At 40.3% G+C, this 19,049-nt stretch overlaps 1 protein-coding gene across 5 annotated transcripts in view; it reads left to right on the top strand.

Moving 5' to 3' along the window:
• LOC124117066 (zinc finger protein GLIS2-like) overlaps positions 1 to 19,049 on the top strand; it is a 57,585-nt gene that overhangs the window by 24,869 nt on the left and 13,667 nt on the right. For 2 of the 5 annotated variants that reach the window (XM_046478763.2, XM_046478764.2), the window contains exon 2: positions 3,840 to 3,923. The exons of 1 other annotated variant lie outside the window; for it this stretch is intronic. In XM_046478763.2, coding sequence (XP_046334719.1) covers positions 3,918 to 3,923 — 6 coding nt within the window. In that variant the 5' untranslated portion in view covers positions 3,840 to 3,917. Of the gene's footprint in view, positions 1 to 3,839; positions 3,924 to 4,882; positions 4,908 to 12,578; positions 12,694 to 19,049 lie in introns of those variants that run through there. 2 more of the 5 variants (XM_046478765.2, XM_046478762.2) reach the window with 2 other exon arrangements.

The raw sequence follows: 19,049 nt of genomic DNA, 5'->3' as shown, positions 1-19,049 counted from the left end.
AAAACATGGCACAAAAATTGTGATCACCAGAAATGGAAGTGCTTAATTCATGTTTCATAGATTTCTGTTACATTTACCAAGGACTGGAAACCTAGCTACATACCTTGACAAATTGGTAGAAAAAGTACACTTTTATCCCTGATACCATACAGTACGTGAAGTAAATGAAATTACAACAACATAATGTGTTTGCATGAAAACTTATTATTAGTTGCATGTGTTTACAAGAAGACTTATGTAATTATTTACATTATAATAATGTCAAGTTTTATTTATCTTTGAGTTATTCTCAACACGTTTTGCCTATTAATCCAGGAGATTGCATTCCAGGAATGTTCACGTGAATAAATAGAAACTGTCGTCCTATTGACTGTTTATGTTGTAACCACTTCCTTCCTATGGAGGCAGAGGCTTCCTGGAATGTTACCCATCGTGTTACACACGTCCCGTTACATCAAGTGTGCTGTCTTTAAGCTGATAACATTTACAAACAGTAAGGGCAATACTTTTAACATTGGGGTCAAAACACCGACTTTGACATACTCTTCGTTCCAGCTAATCTGCGAGGACTCTACCAGTTGACATTCTTTAAATGGTTACTACAGAGCTTTAGGTAATCTATTGAAATGTGGACATAATCCCCATTTCTGAGATTCCTCTGTACCATTATGAAGTGTGTGACATTTAGAAATGTCAGAGCTATTCTGGTGTTGTGTTTTGGTCTAAATTTAGTCAGTCAGTCATTCAGTCTGTGTGCAGTGGCTATTAACATTAGCTTGTCTTCAGATTGTGTTTTTTCTGTGAGAAATGGGTTGTGTCATGCTTAAATGAATACATCTGATATCCTTACGTGTCGCATATCTCGATAGGAATTTGTACACAACTGACTTGTCTTGTTAACATGAGTTTTAGAATGACTTTTTAATGAAAAATAGATTTGTACACAATTGACTTGTCTTGTTAACATGAGTTTTAGAATGACTTTTTAATGAAAAATAGATTTGTACACAATTGACTTGTCTTGTTAAAATGAGTTTAAGAATGACTTTTTAATGAAAAATGGATTTGTACACAACTGACTTGTCTTGTTAACATGAGTTTTAATACTTGAGGTTAATGAGGTTAATACTTGTCTTTCAAAGAAACGCCCAAGTAACATAGTTTTCAATGTTATTATCCCCTGCCAAAAAGTCTGAGGGGGATATAGGAATGGGTGCTGTTCGTCCGTCAGGTTTTGTTTCCGGAGCCATGACAGATATCTTAACCATACATGGCATATATAGGTTGATAGTTTTGAATTTTGAAAAATTTATTTTTCGAGTTTCGATTGCAACGACTTTGACTTAGACTGAAAATGGCCTCAGTACTCCTTTCATCACCAAACTTGGCACATAGATAAGTCTACTGGTAAGTTGGTGCCTTTTGATAGTTTGGGATGTCTTTAAGATCTATTTTTCAAGTTTCCATAGCAACGCCTTTAACTTGGACTGAAAATGGCGTTAGTGCTCGTTTCCAGAGGGCTAATGCCTTGCACTGTGACAGCCGGACTTGTCATATTGGGGATATGAGTATTTCATGTTTGTTAAAATCAGGTTTTCCACTCTGATACAATACCTCTCTGCCTCTGTGGTGTGGTCTGAGGGCTCCCCCCACTGTGAGGTCGGGTCAGGTGAGTTTTCTCATCAGCCCAACAGTGTCTAGGCTTCTTAATTCTCAGTATGAGTGAGTGAAGCATTCAATATCTTGAAAACAAATCTATTTGGGGAATGAAAGCAAAATAATTCTGCTGCTCTATCATATGGTAATGTGTATTTCATGAATTCTGTCCTTTCTGAGTGTCGTGGTTTTTACACAGAGAAGGGCAGACTTTCAAGAGCATGTTTCTTGTCCGTGGTGTCTTTTGCTTAGATTGACATTTTCTGAATAGAGGCAGTAAAAAAATGAAGGTGAATCATTTTAGAAAGCTGACATCTGATTGACTCAAGAACTCACACTTCCTTCATTTTCAAAGTTTTTGCTCAGGGTTCACCTGACACTACCTATGAAGATGCCCTCAGAGCTTGATGCAGACTGTTGTCGTATCAGAGATTGATTTAATGAGATGGCACATTTCAACCATTTGCTTACTTAATTTTGCCCTATTAGCCATACTTTTGTCAGCGATCACATTAGAAACATGTTTCACAATTGTGTGTCTGGTGCAGATCACAAAACACTAATGAAGCTGCTGATGTGAGTTTTGTGATTTTATAGACAGATTTCCCTTTGTAAGTCAGGATGGTCTTGCCAGTGTGTGTGTATAAGTCATTGAGTTGGATTGCCAGCATCAGCAGTCAAAGGGAAATAACTCTGTAGTCGTGCCTGTTATAAGTGTTCAGAATCATCACTGATGCGCCAAGTCCAGTTGAGTTCAATCCCACAGTATGACTGCTGTTACCTGAAACAGTTAATCAATTTTTAACTTTTTTAAGTTTGTAAAACAGTCCTCTGAAGAGGCTTTATGGCTTTGACACAAATTAATCTGAAAAGTCTTCGTTTTCAAAAACAGATCAGGAAATCCTGTCCCCCTCAACAATGCAAACCCAGACATAAAATCCTGCCTGAGGATATTTTGTGTACTTGATTTCCAGAGTCATAATACTTTAATGTTATAAAATCTGATACTTTGTTCAGGAAAAAAATGCTGTCAGAAACTAAGAGTTACTAAGCTGTAGTTATTATTAGATACATTTTAACAACAGATGCAGCCAGTTTTAGCCGTGAACCTTACATCCAAGGTAACAGAGCCGTAGTGTTCTTGATAGAGCAGGGGGATATAGTTGACACTTCACCTTTCTGTCCGTCTGCCCGACCGTCCGTCCGCCCATCTGCCCGTCTGCCCATCTGCCCATCTTCCTGCCCATAATCATTTCGTTTCTGGAGCGTAACTTAAAAAACGTTCAATATTTCTCAACAAAACTTGCCAGATATATCAAACAGGCTGTGAAGTGGTGCCTTTTGCTATTTACAGTTTTAGGGTGTTTTTCTTGATTTCCATGGAAATAGTTTGGACTTTATAGTCTCTAAGGTTTGGAGGGATTTTGTTCCCGGAGGACAACTCAAAATCTGTTCAATATCTTGCAACAAAACTTGGCAGATATATCAAACAGATCCTGAAGTGGTGCCCTTTGCCATTTGCTGATTTTAGGCGTTTGTATTTTTCTTGATCTCTGTGGAAACAAAAGGGTGTGGGTAGGTGTCGTTTCTGGAGCACTATTCCATTATTTGTCATCCAAAATTGGTTCATTTATTTATCAACGGCTGAAGTGGTGCCGTCTGGTATTTAGAAATTTAAAAAATATTAATTTTTCCTGTTTCCATGGCAATAAGTTTGACTTTGATTCTGTTCATGGTAGTGTATTTGTCTGGACCATATCTCTAAAACTATTAGGTACTCTTTCTTGAAACTGAGCACACACAAAGACCAGGTTGCCAAATGGTGCCATTTGCTACTGAGGTATGTTGGAATTTATGTTTTCTTCGTTTCTGTGGCATCAAGTTTGACTTTGACTTTCTTCATAGTGGTGTGTACCTGACATAGAAATGCAAAGTTCTGAATTCCGATTCCATAGTATTGTATTGACAGCTCAATAACTACTCTTGTATATGGACAGACAGATTAGATAGAAATTCTCTCATCAAGTTGGACCTAAAGTAACAGTTGGATAATTTGTTCTTTCGAATTTGTGGGGGCCGGGGGGATTTGTCATCTTCTGATGACTCTTGTTCTTTAATGCTGACTAGCAGAAGGTGAATATGTTGGTGGTCATGAAATCTCACACCAGATTGGTTTGTTTCAGCTCTGTCAACTAAGCATGTAGCAACATGGAATATCATCAGCAGCCCGATGCCTGCATGGCCGCTCTCTGGGCCTTGTCATGATCGTAAGTACTAGCATGGTCGCTCTCTGGGCCTTGTCATGATCGTAAGTACTAGCATGGTCGCTCTCTGGGCCTTGTCATGATCATAAGTACTAGAATGGCCGCTCTCTGGGCCTTGTCATGATCGTAAGTACTAGCATGGCCACTCCCTGGGCCTTGTCAAGATCGTAAGTACTAGCATGGTCGCTCTCTGGGCCTTGTCATGATCTTAAGTACTAGCATGGCCTCTCTCTGGGCCTTGTCATGATCGTAAGTACTAGCATGGCTTCTCTCTGGGCCTTGTCATGATCTTAAGTACAAGCATGGCCGCTCTCTGGGCCTTGTCATGATCGTAAGTACAAGCATGGCCACTCTCAGGGCCTTGTCATGATCGTAAGTACTAGCATGGTCGCTCTCTGGGCCTTGTCATGATCGTAAGTACAAGCATGGCCACTCTCTGGGCCTTGTCATGATCGTAAGTACTAGCATAGCCGCTCTCTGGGCCTTGTCATGATCGTAAGTACAAGCATGGCCACTCTCAGGGCCTTGTCATGATCGTAAGTACTAGCACGGCCACTCTCAGGGCCTTGTCATGATCGTAAGTACTAGAATGGCCGCTCTCTGGGCCTTGTCATGATCGTAAGTACAAGCATGGCCACTCTCAGGGCCTTGTCATGATCGTAAGTACTAGCATAGCCGCTCTCTGGGCCTTGTCATGATCGTAAGTACAAGCATGGCCACTCTCAGGGCCTTGTCATGATCGTAAGTACTAGCACGGCCGCTCTCTGGGCCTTGTCATGATCGTAAGTACAAGCATGGCCGCTCTCTGGGCCTTGTCATGATCGTAAGTACTAGCACGGCTGCTCTCTGGGCCTTGTCATGATCGTAAGTACTAGCATGGCCACTCTCTGGGCCTTGTCATGATCGTAAGTACAAGCATGGCCGCTCTCTGGGCCTTGTCATGATCGTAAGTACTAGCATGGCCGCTCTCTGGGCCTTGTCATGATCGTAAGTACAAGCATGGCCACTCTCAGGGCCTTGTCATGATCGTAAGTACAAGCATGGCCACTCTCTGGGCCTTGTCATGATCGTAAGTACAAGCATGGCCGCTCTCTGGGCCTTGTCATGATTGTAAGTACTAGCATGGCCGTAGATTAGCCGAATTTCGACAACCAGAAAAAAGAATTTGTACAAAGGGTTCGGTTTATGTAATGGATACTTTTATGAAAATATTTTTTTGATAGCGATCTGTCAGAAACATCAACATAAGGACGGTCCGGGAGACTGCAACTGCAAGTTTTCAAAAGTTCAAGGTTTTTCATTCTAGATATACGTCACAATCTTTACATATAACAAATAATCCACACATGAATCGCCAATCGTAATTACCTGGTATTTGCAAAGTCAATCTACCTTATTAATGTGGTAGATAAACAACCGAAACAGCGAGTCATTCTTCTGTTTGGCGTTTGCAAAAAGACGTGTTATTGAGAGCAGCTGTTTCCTGTGACGTCATTAACGGTGAAGACTGACTGCTTTCTGTTATGTAGAAAGCTACACAAGTGGTACACAAGGACATGAGCACTGATAATAACAGGGCCGATTGGTATTGTTATGCTGTTTACACAAACACTCAAGGTGTGGGTGCTAAGTGGATGTGTTGTGAGTAGGGGGCTTCATTCCCTTGTTTTCAGGACATTAGCTTAATAAACTTGAGAAGCCTGTGAGTAAGTGATGTGGTCATTCCCTCTGTTTATAGTTTATATAATCCAAATGGATTATCATACAATTGTGGCGGCAATGTTTGATGTTGTATTGAAGAAAATTTGTGAGTTACTGCATAGGGATATAAAAGTTAGTATGTATTTATGAACTGACAACCTCATCATGAGTTCAAAAAGAAAACGTCACGATAATGATGTTGCCTTCAAACTGCAAGTCATCACTCTACCCGAGACGACAATCAACAGTGCGGCTCCCCGAGAGTTTGACATTTATGAAAAACAGGTGAAACTTATATATAAATGCCTGCACACATGGCCCTGTAATTGGTAATAAAAATCTACAGTTATTCCAACCAAAAGAGAATGTGTTGTCAATACATAACAATTTTCCAAATATGGCATACATTTCTTGAAAATGGAATGAAACATACATTTCTAGGAAAATGGAGGAAGCGAGGTAGTCGGACTATCAACTGACTTCCACAGACAGAAAATACACTATATTATCCCCCGCCCCAACGAAGTTGGCGGGGGATATAGAAATGGGTTCCGTGCGTGCGTGCGTGCGTGCGTGCGTGCCTGCGTGCGTTCACTGGTGCCTTTTTGCTATTTAGGAATTTTATAAATTTTTATTTTTTACGTTTCCATGGCAACGAGTTGGACTTAGGTTCTATAAGGGTGCTGTTCGTTTCTGGAGCGTAACTCAAAAACCATTAAATACTTTCTTACAAAACTTTGCATGTTTGCCAGACACATACTGAACTGGTGCCTTTTGCTATTTAGGAATTTTATAAATTTTTATTTTTTACGTTTCCATGGCAAGAAGTTGGACTTCGGTTCTATAAGGGTGCTGTTCGTTTCCGGAGCGTAACTCAAAAACCATTAAATACTTTCTTACAAAACTTTGCATGTCTACTAGGCACATACTGAACTGGTGCCATTTGATATTAAGGAGTTTTATAAATTTTTATTTTTTATGTTTCCATGGCAAGAAGTTGGACTTCGGTTCTATAAGGGTGCTGTTCGTTTCCGGAGCGTAACTCAAAAACCATTAAATACTTTCTTACAAAACTTTGCATGTCTACTAGGCACATACTGAACTGGTGCCATTTGATATTAAGGAGTTTTATAAATTTTTATTTTTTATGTTTCCATGGCAAGAAGTTGGACTTCGGTTCTATAAGGGTGCTGTTCGTTTCCGGAGCGTAACTCAAAAACCATTAAATACTTTCTTACAAAACTTTGCATGTCTACTAGGCACATACTGAACTGGTGCCATTTGATATTAAGGAGTTTTATAAATGTTTATTTTAGAATTTTCTATTTTGACATGGGGGGGCGGTCGGGTAGCCTAGTGGTTAAAGCGTTCGCTCGTCACGCTGAAGACCCGGGTTCTATTCCCGACATGGGTACAATGTGTGAAGCCCATTTGTGGTGTCCCCCGTCGTGATATTGCTGGAATATTGCTAAAAGCGGCGTAAAACCATACTCACTCACTCACTATTTTGACATGGGCTAAGAGAAATGTTGGGTCATTTACCTGGTTTTGGACCATAACGTGTTAAAATGGGGGGGGGGGGGGGGATATAGATGACTTTGACAACTATACGCTTGTTGCTTTTGATATCTCACCGGTGAAGTTACCTCAGCATCCCATACTTGTCTTAAGATCCAATTAAGATGAGGATTGTGCATGTTGACATGAAAATCTAACTGCACCAGACAAAACCTGGTTGAACCCTCGTCCCATAATATTATCAAAGTTGAAACATATTTTTCTCGATTTCCATGAAATCAATTGGTATTTGTGTCTCATAAGCATGATAAAGGGGTGGATTTTGTTTCTGGAGCACAACTCAAAATAACATTCAGTGTCTTTCAGCAAAACTTATATCAAACAGATCCTGGAGTGGTGCCTTTTGCAATTTGCGGATTTGTGGCATTTTTACTATTCTTTATTTAATGGAAACAATTTGGACTTTGACTCATAGGGGGTTTGATTTTGTTTCCAGAGCACAACTGAAAAAATGTACAGTGTCTTTCAAGAAAATTTGGCAGATATATCAAACAGATCCTGAAGTGGTGCCGTTTGAGATTTGCTGATTTGTTGCATCTTTCTTTTACTTGATTTCCATGAAAACAGTTGGGAATGTACATTTCTGGAGCAGAACTAAAAAAAACTATTCAACAGTTTTCATCCAAACTCGGTACATGTATTAATAATCAAGGGCTGAAGTGGTGCCTTTTTTTATTTTTGAATTTTAACAAAATTAAATTTTTCCTGTTTCATTGGCAACAAGTTTGACTTGGACGATGTTTATCAATGTTTATCATTGTTTATAGTGGTGTGTTTGTCCGGACCAAGTCTCTAAACATTCTAAACAAATAGGTATTCTTTCATGACACTTTGCACACGCAAAGACCAGGTTGTCAAATGGTGCCTTTTGCTACTTAGGAATTTTTAGAATTTATTTTTTTTCTGTTTCCATGGCAACAAGTTTGAGTTTGACTCTGTTCATCATGTTCATAGTGGTGTGTACCTGACATAGAAATACATAGTTTTGAATCCGAATTCCATGGTATTGTTCTCATCAACTCAAGTTGGACTTAAAGTAACAGACAGATGACAGTTCTTTTGAATTTGTGGGGGCCTGGGGGATTTGTCATCTTCTGATGACTCTTGTTTTACTTACATTAGGGGCAATCATTTTGTGTCAGGATACACATGCTTCATATTTCTTTGGCAGAGTTTGTAACCTAAATCTTGTCAAATACACAGAAACGTGCATCATGAGAATATCTGCTCCGCACGCACGCACGCACGCACGCATACAGCACACGCACACATGTGCATGCACGTCGCTATATGCATGCAATAACCTTGAACTCAACGTTATACCTCATTTGACTTCACCTTACCACGTGATATTGGACCCGTGAAGATCCAGGGTAGAATAGGTCTTCAGCAACCCATGTTTGCAGTAAAAGGCAACTATGCTTGTCATAAGAGGCGACTAACGGGATTGGGTGGTCAGGCTCACTGACTTAGTTGATGCATGTCATCGATCCCAATCGCGTGGATCGATGCTCATGATGCCAATCACTGGATTGTCTGGTCCTGACTCGATTATTTACAGACCGCCGTCATATAGCTGGAATATTGATGAATGTGGTGTTAAACAACAAACCAACTAACAAAACAAAACGTGATATTGATGGCAGACACATCTTGTTTACTTCATCACGGGATACACTGGTACACAATTTGTTTTGATGAAACACTTTGACAAACTGACGTGGTCTGCATGCTGGAACGTAACAGTTTGTGCAGAAGTTGTTTCAGTGAACATCCCCTACAGTAAGTGGTATTTCACACATACTTGCTCACACAGTCAAAGCAGTGGATGACAAATACAACCTGAACTTAGATGTGTTCTGTGTAAACATTGTTTGAGGAGATTGTGATTTGTCCTTTTGATTAGAATCTGAACGAATCCTTTAAAAATCATTATGGAAGTTATCAGATTTATTAAAAAGGCCCATTATCCTACCTCCTCCTATATCATGTTCACAAGAAAATAAAAAACTCCTAAAAAAAGCAAGCAAATCAAGCATACAGAAACTGTTTGAGGTTATCTCCCCTTGTTGCTATGGCAAACAAGGGATGTGATACACATTGTCTGTCACACACCACCTGATGGTGTTGACAGGTGCCTTGCTGCCCACACACATGGAATCGTGAAAATATCACTGCACCAATGAGGGCATTCGACTTTCAGGTGTCTTATTAGGGAACACAAACTAAACACTTCTTTGTCAGAAAATGTCTTTCAATGGAAATTATGCATTGATGTGGTTGGAATTAATATTTCAAGATTGAGGTTATTGACTTATGAGCAATCATGAATAGAAAAATTAGTGAATTGTTTACAGCTTTTCGGAAACATTGTAACAACAGGAAATGAAAATACCCATTTTCTGATGTTTTTTCTTTCTTTTCACTTTTGTCCCCATTATCATCATCGTTACATTCATACAGACCCGTGAAGACCCAGGTTAGAATAGGTCTTCAGCAACCCATGCTTGCCGTAAAAGGTGACTATGCTTGTCGTAAGAGGGGACTAACGGGATCAGGTGGTCAGGCTTTCTGACTTAGTTGATGCATGTCATCGTATCCCAGTTGCGTGGATCGATGCTCATGATGCCAATCACTGGATTGTCTGGTCCAGACTCGATTATTTACAGACCGCCGTCAGTCATATAGCTGGAATATTGCTGAGTGCGGTGTTTAACAACAAACCACATTAAGATCAATTAGTACAACCTTTTATTGCATGATATTACAGCTATGTTGGATGAATGACAAAGACGCAACAGTGTATGTAATGGCTGAGGGGGTGGAGGTTCTAAAGGGCTGCAGCAATTAAGAAATGGAATAAATACTATTAAAGGCCTAAATGGCATGACCATGCCAGGCCAAATTTAGCTATGTGGCGACTTGGGTCACCAAACATATTTGATAATAGATAATTAATGCTGAGGCCCAAATGACAGAAACGTCGCTACACGACCAAAGCTGCAGGTCTAAATGGGAGCGCTGTATGAAAGTGATGAGTGGAGACAGTGATGTAATTGAGGAAGCAGTGATGACATCACAACAAGATGATTATGTAACTTTCGAGGAAACACATGCAACGACACAACAGAAGTAGGTGAAATTGTGAATAGGGCTTTGAAGAGTACCCGAGTACTCAGGGACGGGATGAGTTTAGTGGGACTTGAGTCCAGTTTCAAGGACTCGACTACTCGACCAAGGGAGATAACTCTAATTTGGTCAACTTTCAATAGTTAATAGAAACGTGTCTTTATGTAACTTTCTTTTTCATGAGAAATCAATTAAATCAAATATAAGTGTCAATAGCTTTTCTTTTCGAAACAATACACTTATTTACAACCATTTCATAAGGATATTTCCTGGTTTAAAAAAATACTTTATTTCTTGTTTAAAATGGATGTTTTACGAAACTATTAAACTGTCGCAAGCAGTATCAAGCGAATCAGCATACAAATTTCAAAGGTATTTTATTTGATACTCGATCACATTGGTTTTCCTTGTGATCTATGATGTCATTGTGACTCTTTTATTTTGTATACCATAGGATAATTGCCAATTTTATTGAATAGATGTATAATTGTGGGCACTCGAGTCAATATTTTTGGACCCGTTGAAGCCCTAATTGTGAACATAAGAGATCACAGATATCATTTTTCGATTCCTTCATTTGTCATCAAGTACACATATTTGTCTCGGTAATGGATGTACGATAAATGTCAATGTGAAAAAAAGTATGTGTGTCTTATATTAATGGATATATGTTTATTATCGATTATTGATAAACAGGAGGATCCAGTTTTTCTCAAACGACCTTTTTCTACCCTCAGTGGGAAGGGAAGCAGATACTGGTTGTGGATTTCAAAAGGAGGAGGGGTTGGGGGGGTTTAACTCCCTGAATCCTGCCTCTGGATCCACCACTGATGATTATCTCAGTCAATTTCTGTCTAAGTCTGGGATATGTTATTGTTTGACAAGAAACAATTTTAGGTTAGATAAGTGTGAAGTTGGTGTACGATTTGAGAAAAATTATGATGATTGAGGTATTTTTAGTGTGATATTGTGAGGTTTAGTTCATTTACTTGTTGTTAAATAAATTTCTTTCATTCATCGTTTGTGTTTCTCTCTACTATATGGTGGTCCATGTTATAATGATAGATTTTTTTTTACAAGATGAGTAGGCAAGCGCAAGCACTCTTCCAAACACTATACAGAAACTGATTGTCTGCAGGTCAACTCTCCACTATGACGTCACGTCATGTGATGACAACTCTGCTCATTAACTCTTGGTAGTTTCCGGATTACGAGTAGGGTTTCAACAGTTTTTGTCGCAAATATTGCATTAAGAAATCTTTTCTTCAAAATACTTGTTTTTAATATATTTTATGAAAGATTTTATCCCATATTGATAGTTTACAGTTAATCTCCCTGAATCAAATTCCTCATCCAGATATGTTTGTCAGGAGTTCCATTGCTTTAAAGAAAGCTTGTATCCAAAGAGATACCTTATGAGCTGTCGTAGTGGGCCTATGACATGAACAATGAGTCTGAACAGTTTGCTGTTACACGATTACCAGGAATGGGCACTCACCCATGAAAGAGATTACAAAACGTAATATACAGCCAACAAACAATACGACAAACTCATTTCAAAAGATTAAACTGTGAACCGAGCTCTGTAAGATAGATATCTGTCATTGTATGAGATAGGATTAAACCTGTAAATGCCAAAATGTGTTTTCAAGTGAGGTTTTAATTCCTATAAATATCCCAGATGTCATGTGTCTTATGACTGATAATGTTTGTACAATATGTGTTAGAAACTTGCATGGGGTTTCCTTTGAGGTCCCTAGTAGGGGGCCTGTTGGCACCGCTGTGCGGGCAGTCCTGCACGGGGGCCCCCTCAGAACATATCGCACCCCTGTGATCGCGTATCAATAGTGGCCCAACGATTCTGGTCGCTGATTGAGGATAAGCGGTACAAGATCTTATCTCATGGTATATTGTTGGTTAACAAAGGATTTAATATGTCCAACACACGGATTATCACGGCACTATGATGAAGTGGCTCGGAGAGCAACACAGGCGAAGTGTACTACGATATGTCGCATGACGAGTATCAATTTGCTGTGTACAAATTGGCACAGTGGTGTGGATTGTCTTATTGCGTGAACGATTATGCTTTTGAGGGGGGTTAAACATCTAAGTAAAAGACGAACTGATCGCACGGATAAATTGTAATCTTTTGACCCCTGTTGTAGTAAATGAAATGGCCGGTTCTGTTTGTTATGTTAATGTGGAAGGTGTTATTATCCTCTTTAAAGGGGTGTTAGGTGATTGACAGGGGGTAAAGAAAGCACTTGTTGAAGGAGACATTTGAGCCCAACTTTGGTTGACGACAGTTTGAGTACTGTCTCCACATCTTAAGTTTGGTGTAGGGACCAGCATGCGAGGGCAGGTAGGTAGTGGAATTTTGGAGGTCATGTCTTATTTCAGCAGGTTTAACCTGCTTTCCTTACTCTTAGAAATGTGTCTTGTTATAAATACTAATATTTTTTGTCAGCTTGATAAATCTGACAATAATTTGTACTGAATTTGATGTCATATTTTGATAATAAAGTCATGTTTAGTATGAATGTTTAAGACTTAAAATAATGTAGAAGGAATTAAAATGTTCATTTTCAAAATGGATAATTAGTATTTGACAATAGAAACTGATTTTAGTGAGTGGTTATGTATGAAATCAAAAAGTATGGACGCTTATTAAGAATAATCAGTGCTATTTCATTCATCCTCGTCTTTTCCAAGAAAATGTATATTATACAGAAAGAAGGGGGTATTTAAAAAAATTGTTCATGATTATTCTTGATAATATTAACTTGTGAATGAAAACAGATACAATGTTTAGTCCATCTCATTCCCGTCCATCTAAACTCAAGAACAACTGGGTGTTGACAGCCATCCCTCCAGTATGTAATACGGGGAGATATGGTAATCAGCTTGTCCATCAGCCTATCCATTCATCTCTCTGTTCATCTGTAATATGTTTTTGTCTGGATCATATTTCTAAAACTAATAGGTATTCTTTCATGAACCTGTGCACAAACAAAGACCAGGTTGCCAACTGGTGCCTTTTGCTATTTAGGGGTTTTGAGAATTTGTATTTTTTTTCTGTTTCCATGGCAACACATTTGACTTTTGATTCTCTTTTGCTATATAAACAGTCAGATGATTTGTTCTTTCGAATTTGTGGGGACCTGCAGGATTTGTCATCTTCTGACGACTCCTTTTTTAAATAAATACAGTAAAAGCAGTAAGTAATGAGTGATATTCTACCTGGTGGTAGTGGAGTCCTATTCTGCCTGGTAGTACTGGAGTCCTATTCTACCTGGTAGTACTGGAGTCCTATTCTACCTGGTAGTACTGGAGTCCTATTCTACCTGGGGCTAGTGGTGTCCTATTCTACCTGGTAGTACTGGAGTCCTATTCTACCTGGTAGTACTGGAGTCCTATACTACCTGGTGCTAGTGGTGTCCTATTCTACCTGGTAGTACTGGAGTCCTATACTACCTTGTGCTAGTGGTGTCCTATTCTATCTGGTAGTACTGGAGTCCTATTCTACCTGATAGTACTGGTGTCCTATACTACCTTGTGCTAGTGTTGTCCTATTCTATCTGGTAGTACTGGAGTCCTATTCTACCTGGTAGTACTGGAGTTCTATACTACCTGGTGCTAGTGGTGTCCTATTCTATCTGGTAGTACTGGAGTCCTATTCTACCTGGTAGTACTGGAGACCTAAAATACTTGGTAGTACTGGAGTCCTATTCTACCTGGTAGTACTGGAGTCCTATTCTACCTGATAGTACTGGAGTCCTATATTACCTGGTGCTAGTGGTGTCCTATTCTATCTGGTAGTACTGGAGTCCTATTCTACCTGGTAGTACTGGAGTCCTATTCTACCTGGTAGTACTGGAGTTCTATACTACCTGGTGCTAGTGGTGTCCTATTCTATCTGGTAGTACTGGAGTCCTATTCTACCTGGTAGTACTGGAGACCTAAAATACTTGGTAGTACTGGAGTCCTATTCTACCTGGTAGTACTGGAGTCCTATTCTACCTGATAGTACTGGAGTCCTATATTACCTGGTGCTAGTGGTGTCCTATTCTATCTGGTAGTACTGGAGTCCTATTCTACCTGGTGGTACTGGAGTCCTATTCTACCTGGTGGTACTGGAGTCCTATTCTACCTGGTGGTAGTGGAGTCCTGTTCTACCCGGTAGTACTGGAGCCCTATTCTACTCAGTAGTACTGGAGCCCTCTTCTACTCAGTACTGGAGTCCTATTCTACTCAGGAGTACTGGAGCCCTCTTCTACTGAGTACTGGAGTCCTCTTCTACCTGATAGTACTGGTGTCCTATACTACCTGGTGCTAGTGGTGTCCTATTCTATCTGGTAGTACTGGAGTCCTATTCTACCTGGTAGTACTGGAGTCCTAAAATACTTGGTAGTACTGGAGTCCTATTCTACCTGGTAGTACTAGAGTCATATTCTACCTGGTGGTACTGGAGTCCTATTCTACCTGGTGGTACTGGAGTCCTATTCTACCTGATAGTTCTGGAGTCCTATTCTACCTGGTGGTAGAGGAGTCCTATTCTACCTGGTGGTAGTGGAGTCCTGTTCTACCCGGTAGTACTGGAGCCCTATTCTACTCAGTAGTACTGGAGTCCTATTCTTCCTGGTAGTACTGGAGTCCTTTTCTACCTGGCGGTAGGGGAGTCCTCTTCTACCTGGTGGTAGTGGAGTCCTATTCTCTCTGGTAGTACTGGAGTCCTATTCTACCTGGTGGTACTGGAGTCCTATTCTACCTGGTGGTACTGGAGTCCTATTCTACCTGGTGGTAGAGGAGTCCTATTCTACCTGGTGGTAGTGGAGTCCTGTTCTACCCGGTAGTACTGGAGCCCTATTCTACTCAGTAGTACTGGAGTCCTATTCTTCCTGGTAGTACTGGAGTCCTTTTCTACCTGGCGGTAGGGGAGTCCTATTCTACCTGGTGGTAGTGGAGTCCTATTCTACCTGGTAGTACTGGAGTCCTGTTCTACCTGGTAGCACTGGAGCCCTATTCTACTCAGTAGTACTGGAGCCATTTTCTACTCAGTAGTACTGGAGCCCTATTCTACTCAGTACTGGAGCCCTATTCTACTCAGTAGTACTTGATCCCTCTTTTACTCAGTACTGGAGTCCTATTTTACTCAGTAGTACTGGAGCCCTCTTCTGCTCAGTACTGGAGTCCTATTCTACTCAGTAGTACTTGATCCCTCTTTTACTCAGTACTGGAGTCCTATTTTACTCAGTAGTACTGGAGCCCTCTTCTACTCAGTACTGGAGTCCTATTTTACTCAGTAGTACTGGAGTCCTATTCTACTCAGTAGTACTGGAGTCCTATTCTTCCTGGTAGTACTGGATTTCTTTTCTACCTGGCGGTGGGGGAGTCCTACTCTACCTGGTGGTAGTGGAGTCCTATTCTACCTGGTAGTACTGGAGTCCTGTTCTACCTGGTAGTACTGGAGCCCTATTCTACTCAGTAGTACTGGAGCCATTTTCTACTCAGTAGTACTGGAGCCCTCTTCTACTGAGTACTGGAGTCCTCTTCTACTCAGTAGTACTGGAGTCCTATTTTACTCAGTAGTACTGGAGCCCTCTTCTACTCAGTACTGGAGTCCTATTCTACTCAGTAGTACTTGATCCCTCTTCTACTCAGTACTGGAGTCCTATTTTACTCAGTAGTACTGGAGCCCTCTTCTACTCGGTACTGGAGTCCTATTTTTCTCAGTAATACTCGAGCCCTCTTCTACTCAGTTCTTGAGTCTTATTCTACTCAGTACTGGAGTCCTATTCTACTCAGTAGTACTGGAGTCCTATTCTACTCAGTAGTACTGGAGCCCTTTTCTACTCAGTATTGGAGCCCTCTTCTACACATTAGTACTGGAGCCCTCTTCTACTCAGTAGTACTGGAGCCCTCTTCAACTCAGTAGTACTGGAGCCCTATTCTACTCAGTAGTACTGGAGCCCTATTCTACTCAGTAGTACTGGAGCCCTATTCTACTCTACTCAGTAGTACTGGAGCCCTATTCTTCTCAGTAGTACTGGAGCCCTATTCTACTCGGTTGTACTGGAGCCCTCTTCTACTCAGTAGTACTTGAGCCTTTTTCTACTCCATAGTATTGGAGCCCTATTCTACTCGGTAGTACTGGAGCCCTATTCTACTCAGTAGTACTGGAGCCCTATTCTACTCGGTTGTACTGGAACCCTATTCTACTCAGTAGTACTTGAGCCTTTTACTACTCCATAGTACTGGAGCCCTATTCTACTCAGTAGTACTGGAGCCCTATTCTACTCGGTAGTACTGGAGCCCTCTTCTACTCAGTAGTACTGGAGCCCTATTCTACTCAGTAGTACTGGAGCCCTATTCTACTCAGTAGTACTGGAGCCCTCTTCTACTCAGTAGTACTGGAGCCCTCTTCTACTCAGTAGTACTGGAGCCCTATTCTACTCAGTAGTACTGGAGCCCTATTCTACTCAGTACTGGAGCCCTTTTTCTTCTCAGTAGTACTGAAGCCATTTTCTACCTGGTTGTAAGTATTCCACTGGGTCCCCCTGATTATGTTTTTAGGTCTGTCAGCACCATACACATGCTCTTGGGTTTAACTGAACTGGTAAAAGAAATGCTTCAATTTAGGCTTTCCTCCAACATAAGGCTGCCACGCTTTGATAGAACTGGAATACTGTTCCAAGCAGCCTTAGCTAAACTCACTCACTCATTCTCTCCAGTTATCCTCATGTTTACGTCTGCTGAATAGAATGGGAGTTGTTTTTTTCAAGAATCTTTGAAACAATAACAGATTACTGAAAAACACTGTGATAAACACATGATGCCATGTTGCACCTCAAGCAGTGGTTGTTGATCACAATTCACTGTTTCTTATGACGTGTCACAGTGTATATAATAATCACACTGAGCTTCAGATGCATCATTGCTGAGTGGCTGGAGAAGGTTCAACATTACCTTTTCCACATGGACAACACAGTGGTAGGTGTTGACATATTTTCTTCTTTTTTTAATTTTTTGAAGTAAGCTTTATGTTACTAATATTCATCTTGAGATTCAGCTGTCAGTGGTTTATGGCAGTATGGCTTTGTAAGCCCAAAATACAATGTCCAGAAAAGTTTACACTATTTTACAGTGTGTAATCTTTAGGCCATGGTGCTGATTTTGACTGTTGCAGAGTTACCTCCCTTGGCTGTCAGATTGTATGCACTGGTTTTGAGTTTGTATCCCAGATTTACCCAATCAGGAGAGCATGGTTTATTTCCTTTATTGACCTACTCTGAAGAATCTGCCTCAGTGTGACCTGTGCTTTGTGCAATGGATTGATTCATGCACCAAATGTTTCTGCCCAATTGTTCAACATAATTCTTTATAATTGATCTGATCATAATTTAGATTCTGTGATCATGACTGAATGTGTTCAGCAAAATTGGTGATGAGACCACCAAATGACTTCTCACCTTGTCCTCATATAAAAATTAAACACAATTATTTTGCCTGCTTAGCAAATATTTTCACCTTCATCCCCATGTGTCCATACCTGTATTAATTGGTTTGACTGAAGTGGTAAATTTATGTCTAAGGCCTGCACCATTATAGACCCTTCCTCCTATATCAACCCGACACATCATGATATAAGTGGAATACTGCTCAAGTCAGCATCAAACCCAACTCACTCACTATGTAAAAAAACACCTTTTTCAAGGAAATAACCAAGACGACAGTAGAAGGAACCACTCTTTAATACAGTTATCAGCATTCACAATTATCCACACCTACACTTGATCATTGCAGAGTTCATGAGATTCGGGCCTTAGCCACACGACCTTGAGAGAAAAGTTAGTTTTTGGATCTTTGTCAACTGACAATGTTACGGTAACTCAATGGAATCCCTGTATTAAGATCTGTGAGTGATCATCTGTTATACGTGTCTGGACAGTCTCCAAGGTGTTGTCAGAGCCTATGCCTAGGAAGTGACGTAAAACCGAAACCTGTACGTGTCTGACAGCCTCCTTTGAGTTGTCAGAGCGTACTGTCTATAAGTAACGATACCAACACCATTCCCTTGGGTGTACTCCGGCTAGCAAGTAGAGGTAGGGTGTTCTAAGGACTTATCCAACAATAGTTCACTCGTCACCACTCGCCCCTTTCCGTAACCTGCAAGAAGATGTCCCTCTATCGATGAAAGTTTTGTGTGAAATACCAATCATAATGCATCTTCAAGTACTTGGGTCAAAGAATCCTCCAGGGATAATTTTTTATTTTGAATATGTCTTATATCTAAATATTTTTTCAAGATTCAGTTTAATGTGTTCAGTCATATTGTATGATAACTTAAGTCTTTAAAAGACACCATTTAAAGTGTGAGAAAAACGTTATGATGTGTTTTAATAATAGCATCTGCATTATATATATGTACTATTTGTTTTGATGGGTGTTACATTGGCAGCCATGTTGGAAGTAGTCCCACGTGGGGACAGTTCATTTTATTACTCGCCCGTGAAGACGTCACATGTTTAATGAAAATTACACGTTGCTCAAAGCGCAAGCTTACGTAATGTAGGAACAAGTTTCACTAACAAGTATTGAAAACTCCCAACATCCCTGGGCTTAATCAAGACATTGCATGTAGAGATGATAGATTACTGAGAGGATCTAAGTATGCTTGATAACCCCAGCAACCCTGTTGTTAGACTGATGTCACATGAC

The sequence above is a fragment of the Haliotis rufescens genome, unplaced genomic scaffold (genome assembly GCF_023055435.1).
Source record: "Haliotis rufescens isolate VD_foot unplaced genomic scaffold, xgHalRufe1.0.p SCAF_7, whole genome shotgun sequence".
NCBI classification, from domain to species: domain Eukaryota; kingdom Metazoa; phylum Mollusca; class Gastropoda; order Lepetellida; family Haliotidae; genus Haliotis; species Haliotis rufescens.
The sequence above is the reverse complement of the archived record's forward strand: the minus strand, read 5'-3'. Positions and strand labels throughout refer to the sequence as shown.